Source organism: Pezoporus occidentalis, unplaced genomic scaffold (assembly GCF_034315485.1).
Source record: "Pezoporus occidentalis ecotype Australia unplaced genomic scaffold, CSIRO_AGI_Poc_V1 ctg94, whole genome shotgun sequence".
Classification (NCBI taxonomy): Eukaryota; Metazoa; Chordata; class Aves; order Psittaciformes; family Psittacidae; genus Pezoporus; species Pezoporus occidentalis.
Window position 1 is genome coordinate 1678677 of NW_026916304.1, and position 18123 is coordinate 1696799.

Genomic DNA, 18123 nt, shown 5'->3' on the forward strand with positions numbered 1-18123 from the left:
AAACACGACAGTTTTTTTTATGTATTAGAAAGGTAATGTTTATCTATAACATGGTTTTACACCATATATGTGGTAGTGTATCATTACCTGTGGTGCTTGGTTCTTGTAAGAAAGTACAAGAAGTGTTTCCTTGCTTTTCTGTTCATCGTTCTGTTGGTAATACTGAGTATTTTCCACAGGAAGTTATTTAAAGAGTTCTGCTCTTTCCAGGTAAGCTCTTTATATGCTTTTAGGTGCCTGGAATTAACGTATTTTTTTACTGAAAAAATGTAGGGGGAAATGCAACAAAATAAGTGGAGGTAATGAGATGGTATCTTCTCCAGTTACTGTGAATCCAGATTCTCTTCAGTTCAATGCAGAGCTCTTTCTGGAAGCAACAGAATTCTGTCCTGAGGTGTCATTCAGTGCTCGTTCTTGAATGTCTGCTGCATGTTTGCATCCAAGAGTAGACATGACATGTTTAATTCTTGCCTTCAACCTTCCATCGCTGTTCTGACTGTAAATTAGCCACATCCATTCCATTAGCAATGTACAGCTCAGTTGGAATTCCTTCTACGCCAAGCATATGTCTACATTTGCTGTCACGAGTTAACACTTTAGATTTTTAAAAGCTTGTTTTTATTGTCAATATATTTTAAATTTAATTTTAAATATATGATCCCAAATATAAATAATATATTCGAACATTGTAGCAATTTCTAAGATAGTCCTAGGATTTTGTATGTGTTGATATTCATGTGTGATTACACTGAATACAGTTCTAATACATGGTCTTTACAGGCAGCCTGGAAATAGGTTATTTTTTTGGTATAACACTGCTGAACCATGGAATGCATGGTTCTTTTTTTAAACCATATTGAGGTAAAATACTGTATTTTTTTTTTCCCTCCTGTATGTGTAGATAATGTCACCACAGTAATCGGTTAAAATTAAGCACTAGCTTTGTTAAGAATATGATATAAAACTGAGAGCTTTCTAAACGCAGAGGCTTGCCTTATGCATATTTTGGCAGAAATAAAACAATGTTTTAATTAACATTCTTATTTCAGAATATAATTTTTTGGCATAATTTTCTATAAACTGCAGCATGCTCTTGTAAGATGTTTGCTAATGGTGTCTTTGAACATACAGCTTACTGCATTGTGCCAGGAATTTCATTTTGCGTGAGACATGCTGCTTTTTGACCACTGTGTCGTGCCTTCTTGTTGAATCACATTCGAGCAGTGTTCTTGTGACTGTCTCTGTAGTCCCCTGGTCTGAAAGCCCTGGCCTCCTTGTTCAGGACTGTGGTTCCTGAACTGGAGGTGGTGGGGAGCCTCTGGGTATCAAGAACCAAACTACAGGGTAGTGTGCAATGGTGGAACACCATTTTGTGGTACCAGCTTTGTACAAGAGTTTTGTCACAAGTTACCAGAAGGTAGCTGGTGATGTAGAAGCTTTTTTTTCCCCCTTGTTTTGAATACTGACTTTTTGACTGCAATGTAAGTACTATACAATATACCCTCTAGAGTACAACACAATCTGTTGATTCATGTTCCAGTTTAGAAATTGAGAGTTTTTATAACTGAAATTTATAATATATCAAAAACCTGAACAGAGTTCACAAACATATTGCTGTAGATGGTGTATAACACATTTTCCTGCCCTTTCTTGAAGGTTGTTTCACCAGCTGTGCACCAGTAATTGTCAGGACACTTCAATTCTGTCTGCTTTTTTTTGTTAGTACTGCTCTGATCTTAGTGATGACATGCAGCATGATTTCAACTTTTTAGCATCATTTTCAGGTCGTTATAGACCTAAACAGAAATTAAAGACCTAAAACCAGAAGTTAATTATTCATCAACTAAGCAAAGGAACAGAGTACTGGGATGCAGGGGATGGAGTTCTTCAAGTTTGTCCTAAAAGCAATCTGTAAGAGTGTTAATAGAAACCATTGAAACCATCATCTGTCTGGGGTTCCCTTGAGGATATGGTAAGTACTCTGTCCATTTTCATTTAACTTCCAAAAAGATGGTACTGTCTTCTACAGCTAGCAGGTAGTGTTATGCATTTACGTTGCATAGAAGGTTGAACACTACAGGTGTTTAGGTGTAACAGGCATTTTTTGTTTCTCTTCTTCAGGAGATTAAACGTTTGTCAGGAATTTGTCTCTCAGTTAAATAATGGCAGAGCGGATTATGTCAGGATTGGCATGGGTAAGTGGAGTTTGGTATCTGAGAACATGTAGCTGGCTGAAATTCATGACAGTAAAAGCAAGTCATGCCTATCTAGAGTTGATTCTAAACGTATGAATGATGAATTCTTACTTGAATTGTGTCTGCTCAGCAAACTTGATATGTGAGTGCATTTCTTTAGGGAGGATATCAGTAACGGGGGTTGGTCTGATATAATAATAAGGATGTGGATAAAAACCCTGCTGTTCAATCAGCCTCATTACACAAGGTCTGCTGAGGTGCATTAACTTCTTTAGGTGAGTCCCTTACACCACGTCACATCCATGTTTGTGTGTGACTTTCCCACCAAAATGTAACAGCACTGTCTCCAAGGGGTAGGCTTGAAACTCTGTCAGAATTTTAGGATCCCTCTGCTTTTCAAGAGAGAAACGCTGGACCAAAATTGTCACACACTTGGCGTGACTTACTGAGACTTGTGACAAAGGACTGGTAATAGCAGAGGCTGCAAGTGCCCTTTCTCCCCTGTGGGTAGCCTGGTAGGACCACACTTTGTATTGTGAGCTGGAGTCTGCTTGCCTTTGTCTCACTGTGAGAGCAGAGTGGATCCATTGGCATGAGTAGGGCTGCACCTTGTGAAATTCCAAGTTCCTTAAAAGCTGCATTATGATGACATAAGAAGGAGCTTGGTCTCAAGGCTAATAGTTTAACTTAAGTGCACACCATCCTAAGTGTTCAATGATTTGCACCCCTTTGTGATTACACACCCATAGTGCTGCCTGTGGTGAAAGGGAACTAGAGCGCAGGTTTGCCTTAGCAGTCACTGTTGGTATGGACAGGGAAGATACTCCTATGCAACTGAGGTTTTGGGGGAAACAGTGTTGCAGGAGCAGGAGAGATAAAGATAGGCAATAAGAGGCCTGGCAGATGAGCAAAGAAAAGATGGGTATGAGGATGTGGCCATGGAGAGCTGTGTGTTAGACTGTGAATGAAATCACACTGGATGTGCACAGACATCGTTCCTTTTAGTGCTGCCAGACATCAACCATTAAGGAATTTCAGAGAACCACAGAATCAACCAGGCTGGAAAAGCCCTTTCAGCTCGCCCAGCCCAACCCTTACCCCAGCACTGCCAAGGCCACCACTAACCCATGGCACTGAGGCCTCGTCTCCACGGTGTGTGAACACTTGCAGGGACGGTGACTCCAGCCCTGCCCTGGGCAGCCTGTTCCAATGCCTGAAGAACGTTTCCAAGTTGGATTTTTAAGCTGGATCGCCTCAGAAGCTATGGACTTTGGCCGAATTCCAGGTATGTCCTGGAACAACTGACTGGGTTCGCTCCTTTTTCCCAGGCCCCCAGCCAGCCGGGGGAGGGGAGGAAGGCTGGGAGGAAGGCTGGGAGCAGCGCTGTGGGCTCGGCTGGGAGCGGGCAGGCACAGGCCTATCGGGGCCGATGCGTGTGAGGGGTGCGGGGCTCGGTGCGCCGGGGCTGCCGGGGGAGCGCACCAAGAACCATGGCGGCGCTGAACAGCCGGGACCCCGGTCCTCCCGCCCCCCTACCCCCCCACGGCGGAACGCGGGTGGTGCGTCCTGTGCACGTGACCGGCGTCCGGCCAATGGGGCGATCGCGTGATGCGCGCCGGCTGCGCCGGAGGGTGTGGGGGGAAGCTGGCCAAGATGGCGCCGGGTGCGTGAGGGCAGGCGCGGCCGCGCGGGGAGGGAGGTGAAGACCCGGCTGCCGGGGAGCGTCCGCTGCTGCCCGCGCTCCCCCCCGGGGCTGTAGGATGGTAAAATGACCCAGGGTGGGAAGAAGAAGAAGCGCGCCGTGAACCGCAGTATCATGCTGGCCAAGAAGATCATCATTAAGGACGGCGGGACGGTGAGGCCGGGCGGGGCCGGGCGGCTGTGGGGCGAGCTGGCGGTGCGGAGGGCGGGCAGCGGAGGGAGAGGGAGTGGGGGCCGGTGGCCCGCGGAGCTCGGTTTCGGTTTCTTTTCTGTTTCGGCCCCTCTAGTCGCGTTCTGGCAGCCCGGGCTGGTTCCCTTTAGGCAGTTGGCAGAGGAACACCTGTGAGAGCGTCACGCTAGTGCGGGTCGCCAACAGTGGTGTTATCTGTCAGCTTAGGCCGGTGTTTAGGGCTCAGGAGCGAGTGTCGACTGAGGAGTCGGGTGTAGGTAGTTGCAGATCACTTGCGTCTGTGCGCGACCATGCGGTATTATATCTTAGTCCTAACCTAAACCTGACTTTATATTGGACATTATTGAAATGGATCTTTGCAGAAGGAATCGCAGCTGCATCAGGGCAGGTTTAGGTGGAGCTGAGGAACAATTCCTTCCCCAGAGGGTGCTCAGGCATTGGAACAGGCTGCCCAGGGCAGGGCTGGAGTCACTGACCCTGCAAGTGTTCACACACCGTGGAGACGAGGCCCTCAGTGCCATGGGTTAGTGGTGGCCTTGGCAGTGCTGGGAACGCTTGGACTGGGTGATCTCAAAGGCCAAAAGGTGTACACCAGCCTCGGTGAGTGAAGACAGCTGTGTGCTTGGAGCAGCAGTGGGCTGCACAGTGTCCCGGTTCGGCCTGGAGGAGAGCAGGAACCCCTCCGGTGGTGCTAGTGCAAAGGCTGGCTGTGATGTCTTCCCCTGCACAGAGAGTGGATCCCATCACAGCTGCCTTCTTCTTCCTGAGCCTGAGAAAGAGGAGTCCTGTGAGTGGGACAGGGCATCAGAGAAGTCCCATGAAGGGTAGTGGCAAAAGTGGTTTGCAGTTCTCTCCCGCTGCCTTGCTTCCTCTTAAATACAGAAATTGTGTAAAGAAAGGAAGCTGCTTCGTGTTTTGGCTGCTGGAGCTTGGTTTTGTTTTGGTTTTGTTTTAAATTGACGAGTAGCATTGCTTCCAGTGTAGCATTGCCCCTGGATTTTTTCCGCTGTGGTATACTATGTAGCTTCTAAACACAGTATCATTATTTCAAATAAAGAGACATCTTGACAGCCTAAATTGCTGGTGGCCATTCTGTTTGTCCATTTGGAATAATAAGGGAGAGGATGGAGGTGGTAGAGGCACTAGTGACCATGTCTGGATTACTTAGTGGAAAGAGGCAAAACTAATTCCAGTGATGGGTGTTGATGTTTCCTAGGACATGTTTTCCTGCTCTTTGTAAAGGTGGAATGTATGATATTACCCTGTACAAATGCTAAATTCAAGTATTTTAGAATGGCAATAGAAGCAGAGTACATGTTGTTACTCACGGGACATGGTGCTTCAGAATCTCTGTCTGGAGTAATCATTGGTTAAAAAATTGATTAAAATTCAAGTGTCTCAACTTGAACTTTCTTTTGCTGAGAGAGGAGAAGGGATATTCTAACACTGCATGGAGTGATACCTGCAGTACCACACTCGGTGCTTCCCATTGGTGCCAGAAGCAGAGTGCAAACTCGCATGAGTTCTGTACCATTTTCAGTTGGGTTTAAGGAAAAATGGGCTATAAACATTAGATGAAGGTATGCAGATTGATGTTAGATAACAAAAATACCATCTTGTGATACTGCCTGCCTTCAAATAAATGTTTTGAAAATGAGTTTGTTTTACATATGTTTGTAAAGTCTGGTATGGTGGAGTATTCGTCATAATGACAGCAAAACTTTATGCCTGGATTGTTTTTTAATGTTTGCTGAAAGGTTTGAGCAGCTGCCCTTGCTCTTGTCTCCTTAGTTTCTTTGCTTACCCAGCGTGCTACGTGACATTATGGGAAACGGGTGAATGTCTCCAACTGGCAGACCAGCAATTAATTAAGCATCCAAGTGCCTGTTTCCAGCCTGATTGGTTTAGTTTGAAACTATTGGGCATCTAAGATGACTCTGTGACTGTTGCCAGCAAGAATATACAGCTGTTTAATGAGGCAGTGTTGCAGGCAAAAAGATTTTTTCAGATGGGAAACTTCAGTCAGTTTAATTTATTGCCACTTCTAATCAGCAGGTCTGCCATGGAAAGAGGAAAACAAGCAGGTGGGGAAACCTGCTGTTGTCTCTACAGAGCCTCTCCTCTTGCCACAGGTTACACTGAGGTGGTGGGTACTGCAAGAGACTGTGTTGGTGCATGGTGGTATTTTTGTGGTGGTCTTTGCAGCTTAGGAGCTGCAGCACAGGACAAAATGTGCGCTGGTGTGTACTCAAGTGTGTGTTGTCACATTCACCAGAGGAGCAGCAAAGTGCTTGGTTTCAACACTGTTCTTAATTTTGCCTTCCTTTGTGAGCAGTTGGAATTCGTCTGATGTAAGATTATGCATTTTGGAAACAGCCTTGAAATGAACTAGGAGGTACCCCCCTCGGCAGTGCTAGGGAGAGGCAGAGCTTAGTACTTGCTTTGGAGCCTTTGCCTCCCCATCAGAGTGGTAACAGCCATCATCATCCATGTGATGCCTTTGTTGCTTTCAAGGTTACTCTGTTGTCAGGTGTGTGTTCTCAGGGTTGCCTGACATATCCATGTTTTATCATGGGCATGACTGACAGTACAGCATGCTTGGTTAAAGATGTTTTCTCTCTAACTAGAAAAAGGGGCATTCTTAGTACTGTTCTGTGCCACAGGTTCTGCCAGAGACTTAATACGATTGGCTCTGGCTACACGGTTGCAGGTGGGAGTTGCTGTTACGCTGATGGGAACATCCTGATTCCGGATTGTTCACACAAGCATATCTTTTCTGTGCCTTATCTCCAGGTGGAAGGCTTCTGGTTTGGTGGCACTTAGGTTATTGCATCACATGACAGACACTATGTTAGCCAGTTTGTAAAGCACAGCGGGATGGGTGTGTGGAGTGGGACAGGGCTGAATACCTAACACCTGCACTGGACTTGTTGGGGTAGGAGGGCGCATCAGACTTGTCCTTGTGGGCTGAATGCACATCATATATCTTCGTGTGCTGTAATATCTCCACTTCTTCAGTTCCTTCCCTCTTTCTTCCACCTCAGGAGTATTTTTGCTATGTTATAGTTGCAACCATCTTTAAAAATAGCTGTAGAGGTGATAATCTACATGTGACTAATACTTCTTTTTTTATATATAGATCAGAGTGAATAATAGTACCTGTGATAGGGGAGCATAAGCAACAAGAAAGCAAGGAAGCTTGAGGAAGCTGGTGATCTGAACATCACCTCTGCTTGTTTCTGCCAATGTAATGGCAACACCTGATCAGGTTCTTACAGCGGGGTGACCTGGCAGGGTCAGGAGTCACCAGCAATTGAGCTGTGCAGGATAGACACTTCAGCTGGACATGGAGCTTGTGTTTGCTGCCTGTGAACACAGTGCAGTGCTTTTGATGCTCAGTGCCTGAAGGGGCTGGAGTCGTTCCTGACTCCAGCCTCACCTGCTGTAATACGCTGGGGTCATGAGCCAGTAAAAGTGACAGGGATCTGGGGGCTGTAGGAGTGAACCTGGCTTCATGAGAGTGTTGCTCACAGTTTGTGCAGAGCTGGATAGATTTTAACCCAAAACTAAAGTAAGGGTCGTGGGTGGAAAGGGAGAGGAATTGTGGGAAGTGAAGATAATTATAGCTGCTTTCTGTACCTATAAAGACTGTTAATCTACATCCTAAAGAGAGCAGGCTATAAAAATAGCAGAAATATCTGTATGGTATGTCTGTATTTACTGAAAAGGGCTGGGGAAAGAAAATGAACACAGGCTAAGCTACATTTGTAGCTCACCTGTAGGATGGTAAATATTGGTATAGTTACTTTAGAAAATTATTATCTTTTCTAGCAGTAGGGGTGAATGGCCAGTGTGGTTTTCTGTACTTCTTACAGTTGTTCAGAAGGCTTTCCTTCCTCCATCCCACCCCCCCCACTTGTTGGAAATACTGGAATCTGGAAAGAAGGGCTAGGTATGACTTGCATAAATCTTGTCATAAAAGCAAGACTGTAGTATTAACTGCCCTTGCCTTCAAATTGTGTAGTGTTTGAGGTTGGAAGGCACTTGTGAACATCTCTAGCCCAGCTACTCATTCTCATTCCCCAGACAGGTCAGCTGGAGCAGTCCTGTCAGGTTTGGGGGTGGAGACTCCGCAGCCTCACTGAGCAGCCTGTTCCCCAGGGCTTGTTTTGTTCCAGGTTTAAGTAGAATTTCCTGTATTTCAGTGTGTACCTTCAGAGCTGGCCCTGATGCCTCTGAGAGGAGTCTCACTGCTTGTCTTTGCTCCCTCCCATCAGATATCTATACACATTGGTAAGACCCCCCTGAGCTTTCTTGAGAAGCAGCGAGTTTGCTGAGTACAAGTCTGATCAGATCGGTGGTACTCTTGTCACCTCCAGACAGAGCCAGGAAGGTAGATGCTAAGACAGCACTCATAAGCTTATAGCATGCTCATGAGATTTCTCAGGAGTTACTCATCCCGCCTCCCTCTGAAAATAGCTAGTGCACCGTTTCCTCAATTTGCAAATGATGAGCTGTGGCATGTTGTTTGACAGGCTGGCATTTACAGGTCTATGAGATGAGCAGGTTCTCCCACCAGTGCTCTTTTTGTTCTCCTCAAAAACTGCTTCTGATTATACTAAATCACCAAATAATTTAAAGTTCCTTACTTCAGATCTTTTATCTAGGTCTCTTTCTGCAGCTGGGGCACATTTTGGCTAACGTAGGCCTGCTGTCAGGATTTGGGAAGTGATCAGTGCTGTTCCTGAGCTTCACTTCTAGTGTTCGTTCTTTCAGTTTCTCTTCCCTGATTCAGAGCTCAATTTTGTCTGTAGCCATGGTGCCTTTTAGTAGCAGAAGTACTCTAAAGCTGTTGGGCAGACCGGGTTATCGGGCTTTGCCATGTTTTGAAATGACGAGAACTTGATTTCCATGCAACATTGTGTGGTCTTAAACATTTTTTCTCGAGGAAGAGGAACTAACTCCCCAAAGAAGAGGCTGTCTCTGCTCTCACCATCCTTGTTCCCCAGACTGGCAGTACAAGTGGTTTATTTTTCACTTTGAGATGGGAGCAGACTTTGTATTCTGCAGGGGATTAAGACGCTTCAGGATGATGGTAGCAGAGGGTTAAAAAAAGGAATGTCAGAATACCAGTTAGCTTGAGTAACTATTCCAGGTTCTGAGTCCTGTTCCATTCCTTAATCCTTCTGTTTGTAGTGTTCCCATGCATTTCTCGTGACAGTGGTAGATTATTAGATGTTTTGATCACCTGGTTTTTCTCTTGTTTTAGCCTCAAGGAATAGGTTCTCCAAGTGTCTACCACGCTGTGATAGTGATCTTCTTGGAGTTCTTTGCTTGGGGACTCTTGACAGCGCCCACCCTGGTGGTAAGTGATAGGCTGAAGATTCTTTTCACTGTATGGGAGATGGGACATTTGCTGCAAAGGCACTGCACATCTTCTGAATTAAATGACAGTTCTATAGCATTGAGCTGCTCTGTTGTGCACATGAGAAGTTTTGTGTTTTAAATCCCTGGAAGCAGCAGTGTAATGGGGCAGCAGGGCTGTTTATGTGCAGTCTGCTAATGCTCAAGCTGACACGTAAATATGTTCTGACTTGAAACCAGCGAGACGGCAGTGAAATCTCTTTCCTTTCAAGGTACTACAAAAATTTAGCACATTACACGTTAAGGACAAAAATACACTTGAAATTTGGTCAGGTTTCAAAGGAGGGAGATCTTTGCTGACCTGGCTGTGCTTGAAATGGAGGCTTCAGCATACAGACCCTGTTAGACCAGTCAGGAGCTTCCCTGTGATTAGTGAGCCAGTCATCCCAGCGTGTTTGTACCAAATTATTTTCTAATGGAGTTAGTTGCTTTCCGTCTGAATTTAATCTCTGAGAGTGACACATGCTTGCAAATTAAAAGGAGCAAAGGCTTAAAGATCTCCAAGCAGACTCCACCTAAAATGCAGTCTTGATGCAGCTTGGTAAGCTGATGTTGACCAGGGACAGTCTCCTCCTGGAGATGAGCTGCACTTTGGTCACTGGATGGAGTCCATCTCGTGTGGCACAGTCAGACTGAGCTCCTGTCTTACCTGCACAGCTGGGCTCTAGCCACCGGGTGGAAAGGCACTTGAGAACGATGGGGTCTCTCCACTCCCTCCCCAGGTCCCACAGGTAAACAGTAGCATGTGGAGACTCGAGCCTGAGACCGTTTTCTGGGTTCCCTGTGGTCTGTTTAGATTTCAGGCACTGAAACTGGATGACGGGGATCCTTCCCCAGGTGTGGAGGGAACTGAGGCCTCTAGCACATAAAACTAAAATCTCAACGTGCCTTCCATGTGAATTAAAGACTAAATAGATTATTCGTGGTTCCTCTTGTTTTAATTTCCCTGTATTCTATGGAAGTGTTAAACTCCTGTGGTTGTGCCACTGTAGATGTTGGACACATCACGAGCAGTGTGTGTAGTTAATACTTTGTGTAAGTTACAGTGTTTGTATTTTTTTCTCCAGGTTTTGCATGAAACCTTCCCAAAACATACATTTCTAATGAATGGTCTAATTCAAGGAGTAAAGGTAAGGTGCAAAAGTTTCTAGCAGGCACAATGCAAAGTGAGTGGTGGGACGGAGAGAGAATTGACTGGAAAACATAATCCAGATTTTTTTCAGTAGAGCTTTCACAGTACAAATAAACCAAGGAATACATTGTTTCTAAAAAAGCAAATCTGCATCTTTTAGTAAGATACCGTTTTGTCTCTACCCACTGTTTGGGGTCAGCAAATAGGAAGGCAGTTGACCAGTCCCTGATGGCACCATGTGGTGTTACAATTGGGTAGTGGTTTACTTGGAGCTTGTTGCTGCGGTGGGGCTTTTTCAATTACTTACATTTATGTGAATTCAAAGTACATAAAACTACAAAACACAGTTCATGAACCTGCAGGTGCCACTGGATCATCTGCATTTTGAATTTTGTGTGGTTTTGAGGTAACAGATCTCAAATTGTTACCTCAGCTGTGTGTAACCAGACATGGGTAACACTGGACCATGTTGCCTTCAGTGCGTTGCACGAGAGTCATCAGCTTTACTCAAAAGTAGATGCCTGGCTGCTGTCAGTTTGTGGTAGGATTTGCTGTCGCTGTTCTAACCACTTCCAACTGTTCTAACAGGAAATGTTTTGTTTCGTTTAGGGCTTGTTATCCTTTCTCAGTGCCCCACTCATTGGTGCCCTGTCCGATGTATGGGGACGGAAGTCCTTCCTGCTGCTAACAGTGTTTTTCACCTGTGCACCAATACCACTGATGAAGATCAGCCCATGGTTAGTGGATGCTTTCACACTAGATCTGTTGTTTCTTGACAGCATTGCTTGTGTTTGTGCTTCAAGGAGGGTTGATGATTTTGTATTGCTTTGGTGCAAAGCTGGGAGAGCAGAGTCAAACTGGAGCAGCTGCCATGAGGCCAAATGCCTTGGTGAGGATTTTAAGAGCTGTAGGTTTTGAGCTCTTTGCTGAAGGCCCCACTTCCTACTTCAGGTACTTCTGCCTGGAATGCTAGGATGCTAGATTGATACTAAGATACTAGAATGCTCTCCAGTAAACTGCAGGGCAGAGCCTCTTCAGGTACCTCTGTGAGCCTTTCCAGCCTTCACTGTGGTCACACATCGTTCCTCATCCCTTTTCTGGGAAGTAGCTTGTTTCTAAGTGTAGATTCGTGGTGCAAATGACACGTCTGGTGTCTATAGCACAAAGATAAGGCTTGTGTTGACCTCTCAATGACCAGATTCTCAAAATCCTGAAGTTCCCGATTTGCTTTGGGTCACAGGCATCCAGCCAAAGGTAAATCCAGCACCTCATCTCCTACAAGTTCTTAACCACAGCAGCTTTCTGTAGATGTTACAGAATTCCAGTGCTTGCCCTTGGTGCACTAAGGAGGAGCTGCACAACTGTATCGGCATGTTCAGTTTAGCTTTATCCACGTTTAACTTGGTATTTGTCACGGCAATTTGGGTAAGGTGATTTATTGTTGAACTGTGCTCAGGCTGTGAATAGAGGCTCTTTGTTCCATTTACTGTTCTGATGGGTTGCTTTGCACTGTTCTAGGTGGTACTTTGCCGTTATCTCCGTCTCTGGAGTGTTTGCAGTGACGTTCTCTGTGGTTTTTGCATATGTAGCAGACATAACCCAAGAACATGAAAGGAGCATGGCCTATGGCTTGGTAGGTATTTTTGGGGCCTTGTTCCTGTGTCTTTAGCACTAAACCCTTCAGCAGGGGAAGCTTTTCAGAGTTGTATTCTTGTCTCTTCTGTGGCAAGTTTGGAGCAAGGTTTTTCTGTTGAATTGTTTTTGTTGCCCAGTCCTGTGTCTCTTGAATATTCTGCTTCTAACTTCAAACCTGTTAAAAGCTGTCTTTCATATGTCTGTCTTAGCAGTTGTTACCAGTGTTCATGGTGTAGTTTGGGAGGCTCCGAGTTACCCCTCCATTGTTTCTCACACAAGTACTACTCCATTGTCTTGTCAAAAATCTTACCTTTTGTTTCTGGATGCTGCTGGAACTGCTGCTGTGTGACAGCTGGGTGCTGCCTGCTCCAGTCTCCAGGCACTGCTGCAAGCAGTTTGTTTGTCCAAGTTCTTACACCTCCTCTCCATTTCTCTGTGCCTCCCGGTGACCTGCCCGGTCTCAGGGCCCTCAAGCCCTGCAGTTACAGAGGAGCAGAATGGGAACTAAATAGTTTCTTTCTGCCTGTACACATCAGGAATTGAGACATGCTGGGAAAGAGCCACTGCTACCCCAGTGTCCCAGGAGGAAGGTTACTTTCAATCCCTACCTGATGGAAATGGTTAGACTTGTGAAAATGGGGGCAGGTGGGTAACAGGACTGTTGACTTTTGACTGTGAATCTCACCAGCTGCTCCTTGTTGTAGGTGTCAGCAACTTTTGCAGCAAGTTTAGTTACCAGCCCTGCTATTGGTGCCTACCTTGGTCGAGTCTACGGAGACAGCCTGGTCGTGGTGCTGGCTACAGCCATAGCCCTGTTGGACATCTGCTTTATTCTTGTTGCTGTGCCAGAGTCGCTGCCAGAGAAGATGAGGCCAGCGTCCTGGGGAGCACCCATTTCGTGGGAACAGGCTGACCCCTTTGCAGTAAGCTATGATAATGTGGAGTATTTGTTAGTTGTAAACCTTGAGCTTTTGGGACAGGGAAGAGAATGAATTCACTATGTTTAAGGCTTGAGAAATCACATCTTTCAAGTTTAACTTTGTGTTGCTGCTAGTACTTTGCCAGTGACCACGCAGGGAAGGTTCTGGTGGTACCACAGCACAGCCCCAGGAATTGACAAGCTTTTGGGATTCTTGCTAGGTTGCTTGTTGAATATGAAGATTAAATGGTGCCTAATACTATTTTCTTGCCGTAGTCACTGAAGAAAGTCGGCCAGGACTCAATCGTGCTGCTAATCTGCATAACGGTCTTTCTTTCATACCTCCCGGAGGCAGGGCAATATTCCAGCTTCTTCCTGTACCTCAGACAGGTAACTGAACGTTTTGATACGGATTTGAACAAAAATGAATTTACCAGGCAGTTTGCAGCATGGATGGATGAACGCAGAACGTGGAGATAACCAGTGCGCTTTGCAGCTTCCAGCAGGTTTAAGTCCTCTTCCTGTTCTGGTTTTGTCTCCTTTTAGAGACAAATTGTTTTCTATTTATGCCCCTTTTTTTGTGTGTACTTGCTTGGAAGCAAGGACACACAATGGAAGGAACAAACCAAACACATCCCCACCCAACAAAACCCCCACCTTTTCTTCTAAGTTAGGGAGGGGTTGAATAATGCCAGCTGTGTGCAGTGCATTTGATGTTTATGACACCTTGATACGTACTTTACTGTTCATCATTCAGTTGCCTTTTTTTAATGCAGATCATGGGATTTTCATCGGAAAGTGTTGCAGCATTTATAGCAGTCCTTGGGATTCTTTCCATTATCGCACAGGTGAGTTTCTGCTCTGCATTCCATTGGCTTGGTAACCCCAGAAGAGCCAAGCGCTGTGCAGAACTTTCACAATGCTGCAGTTCCCTTAGGTGAAAACCCAGGCAGGGTTTGGTTCCTTAGCGTCCAGACTGCCTTGTGTTGGGAAAACCAAATCCTTTGTGCATCAAAGAAGAGGTGACAGTTTGTTCATGTTATTTCACAGAATCCCAGCCTGGTTTGGGTTGAAGGGCCCTCAAAGCTCATCCAGTTCCAGCCTCTGCCATGGCACCTTGTACTAGAGCAGGTTGCTCCAAGCCCCTGTGTCCAACCTGGCCTTGAACACTGCCAGGGGTGGGGCAGCCACAGCTTCTCTGGGCACCCTGTGCCAGCACCTCAGCACCCTCACAGGGAAGAGCTTCTGCCTTAGATCTAACCTAAAGCTCCCTTCATTCCGTTTAAAGCCATTCACTGGTCCTGTCACCACAAACCCTTGTCAAAAGGGCAGGTACTTGCTATACAGTTGCTGGTTCTTTAGTGGAGATTCCTGAATTCTTGGCAAATGCTGCTTACGGAGAATTGCACTTGGCTTTTGAAAATTAATTTGCATGTATTTAACATTCAGAATAGAATGTTTTGAGGTGTTTTGCTTTTTTAATTCATTACTCAAGCCGCATGGGTTGAACACTTACAATAAAATGTTGTTTTTCTTTGAAATGTTTCGTTTTTCTCTCTTTTTGCCGGTGTCAGACAATAGTTTTGAGTTTACTGATGCGGTCTATTGGAAACAAGAACACCATCCTCCTGGGCCTTGGCTTTCAAATACTGCAGCTCGCATGGTACGGCTTTGGATCAGAGCCCTGGTAGGTGAATATCGTTGTAGTGTCTGAACGATCCAGCCCTTTCCTGCACGTTACCCTTTGTCCAAGGGAGATGCTCGAGTGTGCATTTGGGTACACATATGTACGTGTGCCCACGCGCCACGGGACAGCGCAGTCACCCATGTCTGTGTGCTTGCAGGATGATGTGGGCTGCTGGTGCCGTGGCAGCCATGTCCAGTATTACTTTCCCGGCTGTAAGTGCACTGGTCTCCCGAACGGCGGATGCTGACCAGCAGGGTACGTGTTGTCCTCATTCAGATTGCGGCTTCCAAGTATTATGTCCTTCTGGCACACAGGGAGAACATTCACCAAGTCTCAACAGCAGCAAAATCAATAGCAAACTTCAGGTGCTGGCTCTTGCCTCACGTTTGACAGACATTTGCTATGTTGTGCAGGTTGCACACAGCAATTTACTCAGTGAGACAGCAAAAATACTTGAATAATGGCAATTTTTCTGCCCCCCCGCCCCGCTACCTTGCTACCCAGTATTGCAACATCATTTAGAGACACTTGCCTGCTTGCATCAGTTTTAAGTGACTGAAGTACTGTCGATCCATTAAAAATAGTTAATTCTAGATGTATAAATATAGATAACGGTGTATTTTACTGTTTCCAGGTGTTGTTCAAGGGATGATAACAGGAATTCGAGGCCTGTGTAATGGCTTGGGCCCAGCACTTTATGGTTTTATATTCTATATCTTTCACGTTGAACTGAATGAACTCCCCATGCCCGAGTCCCCATCAGGAGGCAGCGTGGTCACACAGTACCATTTGCAACAGGTATTCTTATTTTACTTACTGTTTTCAAAAACACAAGCTGGGAGGAGAGCCTGTGCCCGCTATCTCCTGAGCATCACTGTCTGTAGCCTACTGAAGTGTGTAACGAGATTCTTCACTCACTCTTGCCAAGGGTGGTTGATCTCTGTTTAACTTTACCTGGATGGCTTTAGTTTAACTCTTGGAGACAGCTGACTGTAGTTAGGGAACTGCTCACCCCTGTGCAGAGACTTGATGGAGGAGAGGATGGGCTGAACAGCAGCGTCCTGATGTTCCTGTCTCCCTGGCACTGTATTTCTGTTTCACCTTGTATGTTTTGGTTTTGTTGCTCTTTAACCAAGCTTTCTGTACTTGCTTTAGTTCCTGATGGATATTAATTTGTTGAGGAGACTCAGCAGAAAGAACTTTCACTAGAAGAGGAAGTGGGGGAGCAGTAATAGGAAAGCATCTGCTCCCTCTCGTAAATGTCCTTTCCCCTATGGGGACATGTACTGAAGTGCTGAGTGTAGCAAGTGACAGTTCTTCCTTTAAGGTCTCCTTAAGCTCATCCAGTCCAACCTTTCCCCAGCACTAACCCATGTCACTGAGGGCTGTGTGTGTAATGAGCAGCTGTGGTCTGCTCCCGGGTGGCTGAGGGCCCTCTAACCCTGTGTGGTGTTCCTGTTGTTTCCAGAACTCCATCATTCCTGGCCCCCCTTTCCTGTTCGGAGCCTGCTCCGTGCTGTTGGCACTACTCGTTGCCTTGTTTATCCCTGAACACACCAACCTGACTGTCCGCTCCAGCAACTGGAAGAAGCACTGTGGCAGCCATGGCCACCCCCACAGCCCCCAGGCTCCTGGGGAAGCTAAAGAACCATTGCTGCAAGATACAAACGTATGACAAGAATTTAGGAAGGGATTTTGGACTTTGTTTTCCATCAGCAGTTTGGGATACACATTCCAGTTCCATCCAGAATGTCAGTTCTTAAGGTGATCTTAAGAAGTATATTTCTGCATGAAATCCATAGGAATTAAAAAAAAAAAAAAGTTTCTCCAAAGATGTTGCCAGAGTTAATAATTTGCTTTTAAACACAAACTGTTACGTACTTGTCTCTTGCCATGAAGTACTGTTACTACTCAACCTTACCTTGTAGTTCAGAGACAAAACAGACCAGTCCAGGCATGAGCATGTGTCCTTCTGCTTCCTTAAGGTGGTGAGCTTTAATTCCAGTTGTGCCAAGTCTCAGTGAGACACAGTGGCACCCCCGGGGACCCCATTGTAACGGTGTGAAGTCCTGGGTCAGGTGATTCAAAGCCTTAATGTACATGTACTCCAGGAGGAGCAGGGGAATCAGGACCATTTAGTTTCAAAGGCGTAGGGCAGGTTTTTTAGGTTTGTACTAATATGAAATCACAGGAGCACGCTTGCTGAGCAGTCAGAGTTATTTTTATGTAAGTGCATTTACTCTTTCTATCTTTGAATAAACGGGAGTAGCAAACACTTGGTTAAGTGGGTGTTTGTTTTGAGCCTTCAGCGTTTACTGCTGGCTCCAAACCTCTGCTTCCCTATGTACCGTTTATTATACCACTCTATTTCTGATGTTTGCATAATCATACAAGGACCTCAAAACTTGAATACACAGACTGAACTATAAGCTGATGATAGCCTTGAATATGTCCGTGTGCTATATAGTGGCCTTTGAGGACTGTCACAATAACCCTTTTGCATTACAGAGCTAATGTTTTAGTCCTAAATTTTCAGGACCCTTAGTACAGAAGAGAGCTTTATACAATTACTGATGTGAATTTCTCAAAAAGTGTATATTTTTGTGTCCAGTTGTATTATTTAAGTGTTCCTTTGTATAAATTTGTGTATAAAGTATTGTATAGGTTTAAAATGTTTTCATCTTGTGGTTATTGCTTAATGCTTTTTTACCTTTGAACGTTCACCATGGTTGACCAAGAGCAGGAAAAAAAATGTAAATATCCTGTTAATAAAGTTGAATATTTTAATGAATTTTTAAATAATTGTTCCTGTCTCTTAAAGCTTCAACTGAAGTAAGTGGTATAGTGTGTGTGTTTTGTACTGCAGCAAGTGAGAAGCACTGTCAGTGCAGTGGGGCTCATGAGTTAACGCTCTTAAACGGTTACTAATTGGGTTTTGATAAAAATCATTTAATAGTTCCATGGAAACCTTCACATGCCAAACCCAGTGACCATCATACATGAACATGGTGCCAATTTAGAAACAAATATACACATTTTGCATTGCAAACCAAACCACTTAAATACACAGTCTTCTGGATGCACTTAAATAACTAAGGTAAAAGGTACAAAATATCTTTAACAACAAAAGTATATAAATAGCCATTTAAAAAAAAGGTGTGTTTTGCATGTTTACAAGTACTTCCATTCTACACTGAGTAAGAGACAGCACAGAACAAAGCTCTTCTTACATGATTTGAA

The 18123-nt window shown here is 45.1% G+C and overlaps 1 protein-coding gene across 1 annotated transcript; it reads left to right on the forward strand.

The window, feature by feature from the left end:
• Positions 1 to 3827: 3827 nt before the first annotated feature.
• MFSD14A (major facilitator superfamily domain containing 14A) lies at positions 3828 to 17674 on the forward strand. The gene is made up of 12 exons (XM_062606182.1): positions 3828 to 4050; positions 9356 to 9451; positions 10578 to 10640; positions 11252 to 11379; positions 12161 to 12275; positions 12982 to 13200; positions 13473 to 13586; positions 13973 to 14044; positions 14771 to 14883; positions 15041 to 15138; positions 15518 to 15681; positions 16352 to 17674. The coding sequence occupies exons 1-12, from the start codon at positions 3964 to 3966 to the stop codon at positions 16556 to 16558; spliced, it is 1476 nt and encodes a 491-aa protein (XP_062462166.1). The 5' UTR covers positions 3828 to 3963; the 3' UTR covers positions 16559 to 17674.
• The last annotated feature ends 449 nt before the right edge of the window (positions 17675 to 18123 follow it).

Coding starts and splice junctions, on each gene's coding strand:
- MFSD14A (XM_062606182.1), top strand. CDS start 3,964: ATGACCCAGGGTGGGAAGAAGAAGAAGCGCGCCGTGAACCGCAGTATC. Junction 14,884..15,040: donor GGCTTTGGATCAGAGCCCTG/GTAGGTGAATAT, acceptor GTGTGCTTGCAG/GATGATGTGGGCTGCTGGTG. Junction 15,682..16,351: donor CACAGTACCATTTGCAACAG/GTATTCTTATTT, acceptor TGTTGTTTCCAG/AACTCCATCATTCCTGGCCC.